This window comes from Grampus griseus (genome assembly GCF_964374135.1).
Source record: "Grampus griseus genome assembly, chromosome: 2".
In the NCBI taxonomy this organism is placed as follows: domain Eukaryota; kingdom Metazoa; phylum Chordata; class Mammalia; order Artiodactyla; family Delphinidae; genus Grampus; species Grampus griseus.
This window is the reverse complement of record NC_139018.1, coordinates 106,395,130-106,410,098: the sequence shown is the minus strand read 5'-3', so window position 1 is coordinate 106,410,098 and position 14,969 is coordinate 106,395,130. Positions and strand designations below refer to the sequence as shown.

The following is a 14,969-nucleotide window of genomic DNA, read 5'->3' as shown; positions in this document are numbered from 1 at the left end:
CATACCAATCAAACTGGAACTAAACCAAATTTTAAATATCTAAGATGAAGAAAATGTTAGAAGGGCAAAATGATAAACTGCCGGAATAAATATATATTTTTGCCCATCAAACAGCATAGCATGGTGGAATAGACAGAACCTGAGAACCAGAGGTTTTAATCCTCGCTCTCCTTTTTAAAGGCTCTATGAGCACATGCAAGTCACCTCTTTCTGACCTCAGTCTTCTCATGTGTAAAATGGGGACTTGGATTAAATTATTTTCAAGATCAGGGCCAAGTTTAAAATTCTGTGAAACTGCTCCTCTGTCTGGACCTCCCCCCAGTCCAGCAGAGAAGTCAGACTGGAGGTACCAGAGATGTCACCCTCCCTGGCACTCCTCAGAGCAGAGGGCCTGACCTGCCCGCGCCCTACTTCCTAGCAGCTCAGCTGAGTGATAGGGAGACACTCATAAAGGGAGGAGCCCTTTATAAGCACCCAGCAGGACTCTTCTCTAGTATCCATTCTCTTTCCATACATACCTCTTCAATGTTTCTTATCCAATTTTTAATATTGTCAAAGGACTTTTCATTTGTGATGTCATAGACCAGCATAATTCCCTATAAGAGGAAAAAAGACCGTTATTTAGTATTTTATACATTTAAAGTTAAAGAACATAATGTCAATGTACTCTTCTCCTCCAGAAAGCTTGTGTTTGTCCTTTTTCTGTCTTTATAGAAGGAATTTATAATAAAAATTTAAAGTACAGAGAAACAGAAATAAATAAAATCTTCCATTGTCTCACCATGTAAATAAATACTCTGTTAACATTTATTTCACTTTTAACCTGTAATGAATTAGTGATTATGGTAAAGGTGATATACCCTTTTTACCTGACTTCATATAATAAAACTGGCACCAACTGAAGCTAAAAGGATGTTTAAGTTAAAATAGAGATAACATTGAGAGTAAGAGGTAATCGCTTCTGTTGTGCACTTGTTTATTCTAAGTAGAAATTATCTTGTTTCCGACTCTTATACTAAGACTGTAACCATATGGCTTTAGATTTATTTCTTTTTATATGAACTGACTGAAATGTTACTAAACTAAAAAAAGTTACTATTTGTCTAAGTAAATCACAGACACTTAAAATATAATGCATTTGTTACACAGTTTAATGAAAAGCATCCTCATCATATCTTAGAAGACCCCACGTCTGGTATTTCTAAACAGTTTATCTTCTAAATGTTTCAACTGACACCTGTATGCTACCTATTCCAAAATCTGTATCACAAGGCCACATTTGTGTGTTAAGTGCTAGATCCACCCCCCGTCCATCCATTTCAACAAATATTTAGTGAGCACCTACTATGTGCCTGGTAGTATACCAAATGCTACTAGTAGTGAATAAGATAGGCAAGGCCCCTTCTTCTCATGGATGGCTAGCAAAGAAAACAATGAACCAATAACTATATAATTAATTATAATTTAGACAATCACTATGACGAAGCATGAGGAGCTCTGAGTAAAAATGCTAACCTAATCTGGTTGAGGGGCTGGGGTGGCTCAGGGAAGGTTTCCCTGAGAAAATGACATTAAAGCCAAGGTCTGAGGGCTGAGTAGACTTGAACTGGGCAAAGGGGTAGAGGCTGGAGTGAAGAGGGGAAGCCCTCAGTGCCTGGGACATAGCAGAAATGTGATAAATATCTTGCTCACCAGGAAGGCCCAGAACCTACTAGGTTGAGTAAAAGACTGCCAGCTTGGCCCTCCCTGGTGGCGCAGTGGTTGAGAATCTGCCTGTCAATGCAGGGGACACGGGTTCGAGCCCTGGTCTGGGAAGATCCCACATGCCACGGAGCAACTAGGCCCGTGAGCCACAACTATTGAGCCTGCACGTCTGGAGCCTGTGCTCCGCAACAAGAGAGGCCGCGATAGTGAGAGGCCCGCGCACCGCGATGAAGAGTGGCCCCCGCTTGCCGCAACTAGAGAAAGCCCTCGCACAGAAACGAAGACCCAACACAGCCAAAAATAAATAAATTTAAATTATATAAAAAAAAAAGACTGTCAGCCTGGCAAGAGTGCCCAGATCCAATGGGAGAAGGGCACAAGATGAGGCTGAAGACACAGACAGGGGTCAGGTGTGCCTTGGAGAACACTGACAGGGCATCGGCTCCCAGATGGCCCCTGTGGTCACCGAAAACTCAACTAAGTGAAATAGGAAGTTGTCTTTGTCCCCTTCAAATCTTCTCTTCCTCCTTGTACTCTCGTTTTGAAGAAGGGCAATACATCCCTGCCAGCCAGCCCAAGCAGACCCTTGGGAGTAATCTGCTCCACCACTAGTCAGTCACTAAGTCCTGTAGACTCAAAAACCTCCACATTTCCACAGTCTGATACCCCACACGCAAGGCCTTACTCACATTCTCATCAATTAGCCTTTACCTGGATGACTTACGTCTCCCTGCTTTCATTCTTAACCTCCTCTAATCCACTCTCCATGAGGGTACCAGAGTTATCACTTCATTGCTTAAAATCCTTTGGCATCTCGCCATTGTACTCATAACTAAAATTCCTTAAATAGCAGGCAAAGTCTTTCAGGGTCTGGCTTCCAACTTTGTAAATAAATACAAAATATAAATGTAAATAAATGTAAATCATATAAAATACACATAGATAAAAGAATCCGGGAAACATAGTAAAATGTTAACAGAAGCTATCTCTTATGGTGGTGGGATTTTAGATGATTTCTTAGGATTTTCAAAGCTTTCTATACTACACGTAACCTTCTGACAACCAGAAAAATATACATAATTATTTAAATTTAAATGACAAACAACATTCTTCTCTATCCTCCCTCCTCCTAGCCTCAAATGCAAATGTTTAACTTTGGCTACACTGTAAAGTAGATTTTACAATTACCAAGGTAATTAAAAAAAAAAAAATCAAAGTGGAGAACTGTACACTTAAATGTTAAATTTTATGTTACATATATCTTACCATAATTTTTAAAAGTCTCAAAATGCAATCTGAATAATTCCTGATTCAAACAGCTTAGCTACCTACAATAGTAAAATTAAGCAAAACACTGCCGGAGCTTTACTTCCCTTTGGGCTATGTGGACAACCTTGATCTTTACTGCTGTCTGTCAAGTAGCACTCTGGGTGGTTAGCACAGGAAGTGTGAACACAGTGTAGTGGTTAAGGGCACAGATTCTGGAGTCAGAGGTATCAGGTCTGGGCTCCACCGCATGCTACCTGGGAGATCCTGGAGAAGTTATTTTATCCCTCTCAGTCTGCGTTTGGGAAATGAAGACAGCACATCTTCCACAATGGATTTTTGAGGATCTACTGAGATGTTATTTGTAAAGTACTTTACCTAGAATCCAGGACACAGCTTGGACTCAATAATTGGCAACAATTATTAATTTATATCTTTGGTTTGAGTAGCAGAAACCCTTTGACTATTCCCTATGTTTGTAAGCTAATTGATATTACGAATCAGCTGGAAATACAAGTTCCGGTATACCAGGTAAAAACCTTATATATCTAGTATACATACCTTTAACAACAACGGCCTCCTAAGAGTTCACAAGACAGTACTGAGAAATGGCGATAATGCAATGATATGGCGCCTTTTCCCCCCAAAGCCAGATTGTCCGTCAGGGTTACTGCTATGCCTACAAATGTTGCTCAATAGTTTGAAACAGACCAAAGGACTCTGCCATGGTGTCAGACTCAGTACTGTGCTTACCAAAACGCTGCATACCTGAGCCAACCAAACTAAACCTGCCAGAACCACCACCTGTTGAAATGAGAACACAACGGCCCCACATCCCACTGGAACAGATGACACGCGGGATCCAAGACTCAAGTAGAGCAGGATTTCCTGAACATGTATCTAAGATTGTTTCTAGGTCTGAAATTGTTCACTGATTCACTCCTTCAGCAAGTATTTATTGAGCATCTACTATGTGTAAGGCACTGGCATTCGTAGTAAAGCAAGAGACAAAAATCCCTACCTTCAAAATGAAAAGGACAAGATATCTTAGAACAGCAACAATGTCTAATTATTTGCAGTAATGTGAAAAAAGGCTAGGCAGTAGATAAATGAAATCTAAATTAAAGAACACATTTCAATGATCTCTTTCCTTATACCATGAACTAGAGCTACACAGCCAAGGAAGACACTTGCTCCACATTCTAAGTGTTCTTGCCCACTCTGTATTGAAAACAAGCTTGCAAGTGGTATCAATACATCATTCCTAGAAAATAAAGAAATTGGTCAATATAAAGGCCTGTGTTTATAAGATGCCTCTAATCAAAATTACCTATAAACTATTCTAAATCATCCCTGTTAAGATGTTCTTATTTACCCCCAAAATCCTTTCTGGAGGAAATAAACAACAAACAAACTTCTCCACACAAGATAAGTCCCTTCCCTTTGATTCCAATCTAAGCAGAGAGTAGCTGACAACTGCCCTTCTTAAAAGGATGACCTTTTACAATCTTCAAAGTATTATAGGGTGGAGAACACATACATATAAAATGGTTAGTGGTATAGAGTCCCAAGGTGGTAGAGCTTCAAAAAGGAATTCCCAAAAGGAATCCCCAACTTCTGTGTGGGGATGTCACTGGCACTCAAATACTGGAGGGTGAGTGGCAGTGGAGGAGGAAGAGAGAGCAGCATGATAATAGAGGGATCTGTGAATTCAGATCGCACCTTCCTGCAGCAAAGGGACAGCTAAGACCCCTACAGCTCCGTCACGTCCACACCACTCTCAGAAGCACAACGGTCTTTTACGCAATGAGCTGGGTAAGTTGGCAGCTGGCACCCCAGAGTCTACTAGGCTGGGCTATGTGATCTCAACTTTTCAACTTTCCAAGACTCCCAAAGCATATTGGGTTTCATCATCATTTAAAGCTCCAAGTTATACCTGGCTTAGGCCTAAAAGCCAGAGATAAAGCCCTGTTCTGGTTCAGACGTTTTAGGCTTGGTTCCATAGAGCTCAGCTTCTAAGCTACCTTACTCACCACTGTACTCACAGCACCACACAGAATCTACCCTGAGCCAACAGTATAATGGGTTGTATAGATGAAGCATCTTAGGACGGAAAAGAGCCAAGTGACGAGGTTATGATAACAAGGATAAGGCTAGGATATAGCACAGAAGGACCTGGTAGTCAAGATTCACCAGATTCTAAGCCTCAGAGAGTCACAGATCATTTGGCTACTTCCTGGCCAGCTGGCAGAATGCTGGTGGAGGAGACTCCAGAGAGATGAGCCAATAGGAGTGGATGTTGTGGACCTGGTGAGAGATAAGGGATGATGGTGGCAGGGCTGAATGGGGAGAGGGTGCAAGAAATGAATATTTAGTCACAGGGCTTGTGTTTTGCTAAGATTTGGCAAAGGTATTAATAAAAGGACAAAGCACAAAAATATACGATCACTCAGAATGTGTGGAGGAGTTCTAAAACATCTCCAAGCTAATTACATGATTAATATAATGAAGACCAATGGTAGAGTACACAGCTACTAAACACAAAACGTAAAAAACCCTTTAAATGTCTTGTTTGCACGTCAAAAAATCTATTTTCTCCAATGTACTAGACTCTAGCTTGAATCCTACAAACTTGACAAATGAATATTCATGTTTTACTTCCACAAAACCCTAAAACACACTCACCATAGCTCCTCTATAGTATGCTGTCGTGATGGTTCGAAATCTTTCCTGACCCGCTGTGTCCCTAAAATTTAAAACAAAGGAGAGAGTGGTTTGCAAAGTCATCACAAGTATCGCTGAGGAGACACTCGAAGCTGTAGGAGATATAATGGTGGTCTGCTCACAAATGCAGTGGTTTCAGGGAGATGGGGAACGAGACACAAAGGGAGCCTGTTGCGCCTCTGGAAGCCTGTTGGGAGCTCACAATGACTTGGGTGAAAAACTTGGACCTTGATGACAAAAGCATCAACAGGAAAATGCATGGTCCTGCTAGGAACTGGCATGTGTTCGTCAGTCAGATGAGGAACAGAATAGAGAATAGTTCTAAATTCTTGGACTCCTAGAGGCAGTTCTAATCCTTTTTATAAATGCCCAATGATTAAGGCACTTTGCTCTCTTGACTGAAAGTCTGATTTCTGTACCAAGCAAGCAGTTGGGCTGGACTTACTACCGTGTAAATTCTGCTCTGCAGAGCACACTAAAATGAGTCTCCTCAAGAACTTTTTCAGCTCTAGAGCCCATGATTAAATGAGACCATGGAGTTCAACACATAATTGTTGACAAAGACTTCAAAATATGAACAATACCTCAAAATTACATCAACTTGCATTTATTCTTGCTTTTTTGGAGGATGACGTACCATTTGAATACATTCTGAAAAATGCCAACATTTCGAATTACATTTACCAAAGCAACCCCTATAAAGGAAGTCAAGTTTCCTTGATATCTGGGAAAAATCAATATTCCTAAAAGAAAAAAAAAGCATTTGTGGAAATACACTAAAAAAGAAGCATTTGTGGAAATATACTAAAAATCTAACACACACCAAACTCAAATGAGATAAAGGCCTAAGGGAAATATAGTAAATTTAAAACATTAATAAATACCTTACCATTTATGTATACCTTACATAAAATGTATACCTTACATAAAATACTTTCACATGGTGCTCAAATGATGCCCACCACAGCCCAATGTGGTGGTATTACCATCATCCCTGTTCTACAGAAAAGGAAACAGGCTCAGGTGGGCTGTGGTCCCAGTTCTGCCACTAAACAGCTCATACCCTTGAATGAGACTCAAGCATTCTAGGCCTTGGCTGTTTAGTGCAGGCCCTGGCCTCACAGTACCATCATCTTATCCTGCCATCCTCTCACCGATCAGGATTAGATACACAGGCACTTGTTTGGGACTCAGCAAACAAATCATGAGGAAAACAGGGGCCAAACACCGTTGAGCAGACTAACCATATATTTTTTATTTATTTATTTATTTTTGGCCGCGTTGGGTCTTCGTTGCTGCGCACGGGCTTCTCTAGCTGCGGCGAGCGGGGGCTACTCTTCATTGCGGTGCGCGGGCTTCTCATTGCGGTGGCTTCTCTTGTTGCGGAGCACGGGCTCTAGGTGTGTGGGCTTCAGCAGTTGTGGCATGTGGGCCCTAGAGCACAGGCTCAGTAGTTGTGGCGCACGGGCTTAGTCACTCCATGTCACGTGGGATCTTCCCGGACTAGGGCTCGAACCAGTGTCTCCTGAATTGGCAGGTGGATTCTTAACCACTGTGCCACCAGGGAAGCCCAGAATAACCATATTTTGATTCTAACATGCTACTTGATTTAGAACCAGCTCTGCAGCAAGGATGCATTTGGCATCCTAAATGCAGGTCATGAAGATTAAATGGAGACTACTTTGCTGCCAAGAGGACTGATAAATAGTGCCATGGGGTTCTAATTAGCTGATTACCCACAGGCTCCTAGAAACATTCCTTATTGTTATGATCAGGACTGTACAGCATAGAGTCAGAGATTCTCTTTGCTTCCCCCTTAAAAAAAATTTTTTTTTCTTTAAAATATTTGACTCTTATTAAATACCAACAGATGAGAAGAGTAGCTTGTGGTGACCTACACAATGTTTTCCAGTGAAGTATACGGGGAACCCTCTACACAAGGCTAATACATGAAGCTGACACAAGGTTCCAGGAGATTTGGGTAGTTGTCCCAGCTCCATCACTAACCCAGACATATGCCTTCAGATGAACTTAACCCCTCTAAGTCCCAGTTTCCTATAAAAGAAAGGCTGGCGGATTTCAATATAAGGTTCTAGTTCTATCCCGGTTCTGAAGTTCAAAGAAGAAAAACAGCCTATGGAAAAAGCTGATATATATGTATTACTTTATTATTTTGCCCTGCTTCCTTCTTACGTCTATGATGCTCTAAATTTCTAAGCTTTGTTTCCTGCTGTTATTGTCACACATTAGGTCAGTGAACATCATCCAAAACCTTCCTCAAGGCTCCAAATCTATGTGGCTCCATGGAAGGCCCTACACTGAAAGCAATTAAAGAGGTTAAAAAAAAGAAAAAATCTAAGAGTTTGAGTTCAAGCCAAAAATATTCAACCAGGCAATCTGCAGGAACCATATTTATTCACTGTAGTGTGACAAATTCTTGAGGAATTAACCAGTCGGAGTTGGCTGATCGTGAGATCTTTGCCTTGCATATTATAACACGAGAGATGACAGGCATGCCTTTTCCCTTCCTTATTCCCCAGTGCAGTGTTCCCCATTTTTTATTTAAGGAGAAGAAATATGCAAATAAATGAGAAAATATCTGAGCTGGAAGGGAACTCAGATGTCATCAGTCTGACCAATCAATTTACAAATGAGGACAAGTAGTCCCTAAGAAGGGAAGCAAAGAACACCAAGTCCCTAGTTTAGAGGCTGGACTCCAGATCAGCACTTTGGGGTAGGAACTTTGGGGTTCCTACCACTTGCCTACTTTGCCTTATCTGATTTCATAGCTGCAACAACTACAATGGAAAAATAACTGACACGCTTTAGAATTTTAGTTTCCTCCCCTATAAAATTAGCATTTTGGAAGAATGAGCTCTCAAATTTCTCCTGGCTGTGAGACTTAGTGATATCATCCTTACCATCCCACTCTTGGTGAAGACACCTTTGAACACCTACCCATTTCCCCTTGGTTCTGATAAAGAAGTTTTAGCTACCAAACGGTACCTCTAATTTACCACAATTCACCTTTTAATTCCCACATTCAATTCCTGATTAAGGTAGAAATGCTGTGTGCATATATTTTTTTTTACTTACCATATCTGAAGCTTAATTTTCTTTCCATCTAGTTCTATCGTTCTGATTTTAAAATCAATTCCTGCCAGAAAAAGAAAGAAAGACATGCTAAATTTCTTCAAATATAATCCAAGGCTTATTAGGAAAAGGACAAAGATTTCTTTTGAAAAAAAGCTCTCCAACGCACTGGAAAATGTGAACACAGAGAGGGTGTGAATGGTATGTTTCCTCTGAATACAGGCTGAAGAAAGGAATGCTAATTACTCTGCAAAGAATTCCCACACATGTTAAATGAAGCGTATTATATGCCTCATTATTTTGACACAAATGGAACACATCCCTCAAAGGTACATAATTTAGATAGATGGAGAACATGCCATATTTTCCACTTCCTGAAATACAGATAAACAAAGCTTCCTACCCACCCCTCGTGCCCCGTCCTTCCCTAAAGAAGGCTGTTGAGGCCTCTTTTTGTTTTATTTCCACCTCCTTCCATTTGTTTCTTTAGAATCTGCAACTGGCTAAAAGAAAGAAAAAAAAAACCCCACCTATCTGAAGGCAGGGATGAGAAAGCCTGCATATTTATTTTATACAGTTAGCAAGTACTTCACATACACGTTAATAAATGTTCCCTGCATCTTTCTGGCTAGTGCTGAAATAGCTAAAAGGGCTTTGAGCCCTGGCTGCACTTTAGAATTACCTCAAGAACTTAAAAGAAAAAGAAAAATACTCATGACTAGGCCTGCTCCCTTCCCCAAATTCTGAGATTCTGACTTAATTGGTCAAGGATGGTATCTGCGCACTAGTAATTTTTAAAGCTCCCCAAGTGATTCCAACCTGAAGCCAAAGCTAAGAAGGCACTCAACCAGCCTGACAGGTAGCATGTGAAAGTCATTTGTGGCTCCAGCACTCAACAGTTCAACCCCTCCCTCACCTATTTCCCCCCACTATGGTAGCTCAAAACTTAACTCAGCAATTTCAACTACAAAGAACCACAAAGTCGCTCACAAATACCAGCATCCTCTACCATTGAACAGGAACAGGCTGCTGCTCTTTCTGAAGGGACCAGTCAGTGAATACAGCTCGCTTGCAATTTGCTAAATCCTCATCATCTGGCTACTCAGCTTTGTTTCAGATGTTTCTACTCCTTCACATTCTCTGTAGAGCCCCTTAAAGCGGTTTCCAAGACATTTCAAGAAAACAGTCAATTATGCATCCTCTAAAGTGACTGAAACATTAACTGCAGCTATTTTGAGGGAGAAAAGCCTTCAACGGCTACATTATTACAGTATTTCTACATATTAACACTGAGAACGCCCAAAAAGGCTGCTTGCCGGCTCCAGCTTCATATATGGCAAAGGCGTAAACCAAGTGGATTCGCCCCTTCTTCTCTGCGTGGCACTTTTCCCCCAGGGAATCTTTTCAGGTACGCTTGTGAATCTTGAAATACGCAACAATCACACCCAAGCTAATCCAGCAGAACAGCTTCTTATTCTTTCCCTTCACTAATAACCATGTAATGTTAACAAATACAATCTCATACCCAATACCCCCAGGTTATCTGGCTCACATTTCCTCCTGTAAGGTACCTCAGTATTGCAGGGTCTGCAGTCACTGAAGCAAAACTGAGCAACACAGCACAAATATTATTGTCAGCATCACACAGAATTCACTGTGGCCATCATTCATTTAACACATTTTTATTGTGATTTATCTTTTTATATATCTCCAAATCCAGTGTAACAAAGACCCTCTAGGGATTCTCTCTAGCCTCTATCTCTTTTTGGTCCTCGCATCAAGAACAATGCCAAACACGCGGTAGGCAAGAAATGGATGTTTCTTGATGTTAACATTTTTTAAAAATTCACAATTTTCAAAATTCATAGCAACAGAAAATAGAATGGTGGTTATGAAGGGCTGAAGGGAGGGGGCGGGGCAGGAGAGCTGTTGTTTAATGGGCATAAAGTTTCAGATTTGCAAGATGAAAAATTTCTGGAGATCTATTTCACAACAATGTAAATATACTTAATACTACTGAACTGATCACTGAAAAAATGGTTAAGATGGTAAACTTTATTTTATGTGTGTGTATGGGTTTTTTTTAGCACAGTAAAAAAGAAGAAAAATTCATGACTTTCAAAATACTTACTGTATCTTCAGAAAATAACTTTCTTAACTGGAAGACTAAAGTCATCCAACATTCCATCTTTTAATAGTTCATTCACATTTTAAGTAAAAGATGATGTCTATCAAAATGCCTGCCAAATGAATACTTTTCCTTATTCTATTTTATTAAGATGTAACTCCGGTTCTTTCAAGGTTGTTTTTACCTGTAGTCAGGAGTCATGGGCAACTTTTCCACCTTCATTCAACAAAGCCATTTTGAGGCGCCCTTAAGTCTCAGTTACTCTCCATTCACGTGAAACATTGAGGAAACTTTCTACTGACCCAGACTTTTGTTTTTTGTATTTGTTAGAAGGATTACCTTTCTGTTATTGGAGGAGGTTCTACCATTATCTGTGATACTTAACCGTCTGTTCACTATTCAGAGGTTTTCAACATTTTATAAGAGTTGTGAACTGGTATTTAGCTTTGGCTGATGCTGCTTTCAGGAGCCAGGTGACAGACAAATGCTGTAGAGCACAGTCAAATTAACACAACTTGAATTTCACTAAAAATGGGAAATATCACTTATGTTATTATTGAAAAGCCTTGGCCCTGGAAGTCAAAAGACCTAGACTGTGGGCTTCCCTGGTGGCGCAGTGGTTGAGAGTCCGCCTGCCGATGCAAGGGACGCGGGTTCGTGCTCTGGTCCGGGAAGATCCCACATGCCGCGGAGCGGCTGGGCCCGTGAGCCATGGCTGCTAAGCCTGCGCGTCCAGAGCCTGTGCTCACAACGGGAGAGGCCACGACAGTGAGAGGCCCGCGTACCGAAAAAAAAAAAAAAAAAGTCCTAGACTGTAGGTTGGGTTCTGTCATTAATAACTTTTAGGAGGTTGCCTATCTGTTCTGAACCTCCACATTCTCATCCATAAAAAAGGTTAAGAGAATCTCATTAGATAAATTAGATCATGTGCTTGATTGTGCTGTGGGAACTCTGAAATTCCACACAGATGTAAGATATTACACATTCAGATGCCGTTATCCGGCAGATCTTGTCACCTCATGCATGGATTATGGTAATAGCCTCCCAGGGCGCTGTGCCAACACCTCTTGCTGGTCTGATTCCCCAGTTCACAGCATGCAACTGTGAGAACAGCTTTCAACAATCCCTGTGGTAATGTCACCTCCCTATTCAAGAAGCCATGGATCCAACTTCCTCGGCCTGGCAATCCAGCCTTCCCCCCAGGTGCACCGCTCTCCCTACGCCGCCACCCTCCCAGCCTCTCTCCAACTTCAGCCTCTGTTTCTCTCACTGGGCCCCGCACCTCCTCCCCTCTGCCCGTGCATGGCTACCTCACTCGGCAGCCTTCTCTGAGGGTGCCACTCTACCCTGCGGTCCTCTCCACTCAGGCCTGTCCATCCCTACCTCCAGGCCTGGCTGTTGCACAGCAATTCAATACTGTGTTATTGGGTTTATTAACATACTGTCCTGAATTGCTCTCACATCAAGCAAGGGTTCCATCCTCTCTTTGCCAGTTAGGTTGCACACAGAAACATGTATGCAGTAGATCCTAAATGAAAGGTTAAATACCTCCGTGTAACTAGGTAAAGGTTAAATTCTACTAAGTGTGGAGACAGCTAAGAAAACCTTGCAAGTTCAAAGTTGTGTCAGCATACACTCGCGAGAATAGTAGGGATGCTGAGAAATCTTATGACACTAAGAAAATGAAGATCTCTACATTACAATTAGTTTTGACAATGATATCAGTAGAATATATAGTGTGTTAATACTTACTATAAAGGAAAGACAACTTTCTGAGGCTACTCCAGGATTAAAAGAATAACCAGTCATAAGAATGATAATATAATTATATCAATTAGGATGCTTTCTGCTGCAAATAACAGAAACCCCAAATCAAACGAGCTTAAGGTAATGTGTTGACTCATATGACAAGCCCAGTGGTAAGCTGAGGTTCCGAGATGGCTCAATCCAGTAGTTCTGGCTCATTTCTCTGCATCTCCTTTGGCTCTGCCCTCGTGGGAGTATCAATTTCATCCTCTGACTGATAGCAGTTCCTGACTACAAGAGCAATACTGAGAAGAAAAGAGATCATCTTCCTGTGCCTCTCTCTTAAAAGTGAGGAAATGTTTCCCCAAAGCCTCCAGTGACCTTTCCTTCATGTCTCATTTCTGGATTTATAACCAAGGGAATGTCATGTTCTGGGGGCCAAGACTGAGCTCCTCAACTAATCACTGCCCCGGGCAGTTACCAAGATTGGATTAATCTAAACCCATCCCTAAACTGAGATTAATCAAGGCCCATCCCTGGAGCTGGGTCACTCCCCCTGATCCTGCTAAAAATAGGAGAGAGGGGAAAGCTGTTGGATCCATCATAATATCTGTTAGAATAATACAAGTTTATTTAATACAAGTTTATATTCATAGCTACATGAAACAGAGAGATCCTAACAGCTATCACTACTACTCTGGCACGAATGTTATTAAATTTCATGATAACTACAGTACTTCTCTGAAGGTAATTTCTCCTCATGTTCAGCCATGAACAAGAAGGAGACAAAGGACAACGAGCAACCCAAGTAGCTGCCACAACATCTCTGGGCTAAACCATGATCTTTGCTGTTAGGAGAGTTCCCAAGCCCACAGCTCCAAAGACCTGGCTTGTGCTCTAGTCCCAGATGATTAGAGACTGCAAAGGAGGAGGCAGTCATCGGTAGCAGCAAGAACCAAAGCTCATCCTAGCAGTAAGGGAGCAATTTTTTTTTCCTCCCTTTAAAACGACTATACAATCTCAAAAAACATAGCTCCTGAAGAGGATTACATTTAGGGTCAAAAAGCCCCATGTATTTCTTTTTTCTTAATAAATTTATTGATTTATCTTTGGCTGTGTTGGGTCTTCGTTGCTACGCGCAGGCTTTCTCTAATTGTGGCGAGCGGGGGCTACTCTTCGTTGCGGTGCGCAGGCTTCTCATTGTGGTGCCTTCTCTTGCTGCGGAGGACGGGCTCTAGGCGCATGGGCTTCAGTAGTTGTGGCACGTGGGCTCAGTAGCTGTGGCGCACGGGCTTAGTTGCTCTGCGGCACGTGGGATCTTGCCGGACCACGGCTCGAACCTGTGTCCCCTGCGTTGGCAGGCGGATTCTTAACTACTGCGCCACCAGGGAAGTCCAAAGCCCCCTGTATTTCAATAGTCTTTTAGAAAGCATCATTTTTTGGCAGCACATAATACAATAATTCATGTTCAAAATGACAACCCTGAGTCATCCCACCTCATGAGCAATCCATGAGCCACCAGGCTTCATGCAGCCTACCTGGCTGGCAGCACAGCCAACATCTATGCTCAAGAGAAGACTCCATCGTTGCTTCCATGTTGCTTGAATACGCCCTGACATTAATTTTTTGATGGCTTTAAAGAAGCGCCAGTTTTCTCATTAATATTTATCTAGTCAATAAAATAGGAAATCTAAATTGTAAGAAAACATTCACAAGGGACTCAAAACCATTTTTCATTCTGAATTTAAATACACACACACAACATACACACACACTCACTAATAGATTTTTATTTTTTCTGAATTGATTCTCATGCTAAACGGTTGCTCATCACTGATACATGTTATGTAGCATAAGGAGGCACCGAGGGAAAAATGAAAGGAATCACAGAATTCTAGTGACCATTTAGTCCAGTCCTCCCCCCTGTGCTGAAGAAAACTGAGGCTCAGGGAGACGCAGCAACTTACCCAGATTCACAAAGGCCAATTCAAAACGGGGTTAAAATCAAATTTGGGCATTTAAAGATCAGGCCTTCCTGAAGAGATGCATACAAGAATGTCCACATCTCCCTGAGGAGGCCTCCTCTTTACGGGTCATAGTAAAGCACTAGCAACAACAGGAATGCCCTGGTATACAACGCCAAGAATACCTTGGTATATAAGGAAATACTAGGGAGCAGTGAACAAGAGTCATGTGTGTCAACATGAATGAAGCTCAAAACAACGTCCAGTGAAAAGAGCAACTGCAGACATACACACAGAGTCAAACCATTTCTGTAAAATTTCAATACCAAAAACAACAGTATGGA

The 14,969-nt window shown here is 41.6% G+C and overlaps 1 protein-coding gene across 1 annotated transcript in view; it reads right to left on the bottom strand.

Annotated features, from left to right (window-relative positions):
* Window positions 1–14,969, bottom strand: part of RAB8B (RAB8B, member RAS oncogene family) — a 66,485-nt gene that overhangs the window by 9,849 nt on the left and 41,667 nt on the right. The window contains exons 2-4 of the mRNA XM_082647723.1: window positions 8,791–8,851; window positions 5,656–5,716; window positions 519–596 (exon numbers count right to left, since the gene is read on the bottom strand). Coding sequence (XP_082503849.1) covers window positions 519–596; window positions 5,656–5,716; window positions 8,791–8,851 — 200 coding nt within the window. The remainder of the gene's footprint in view (window positions 1–518; window positions 597–5,655; window positions 5,717–8,790; window positions 8,852–14,969) is intronic.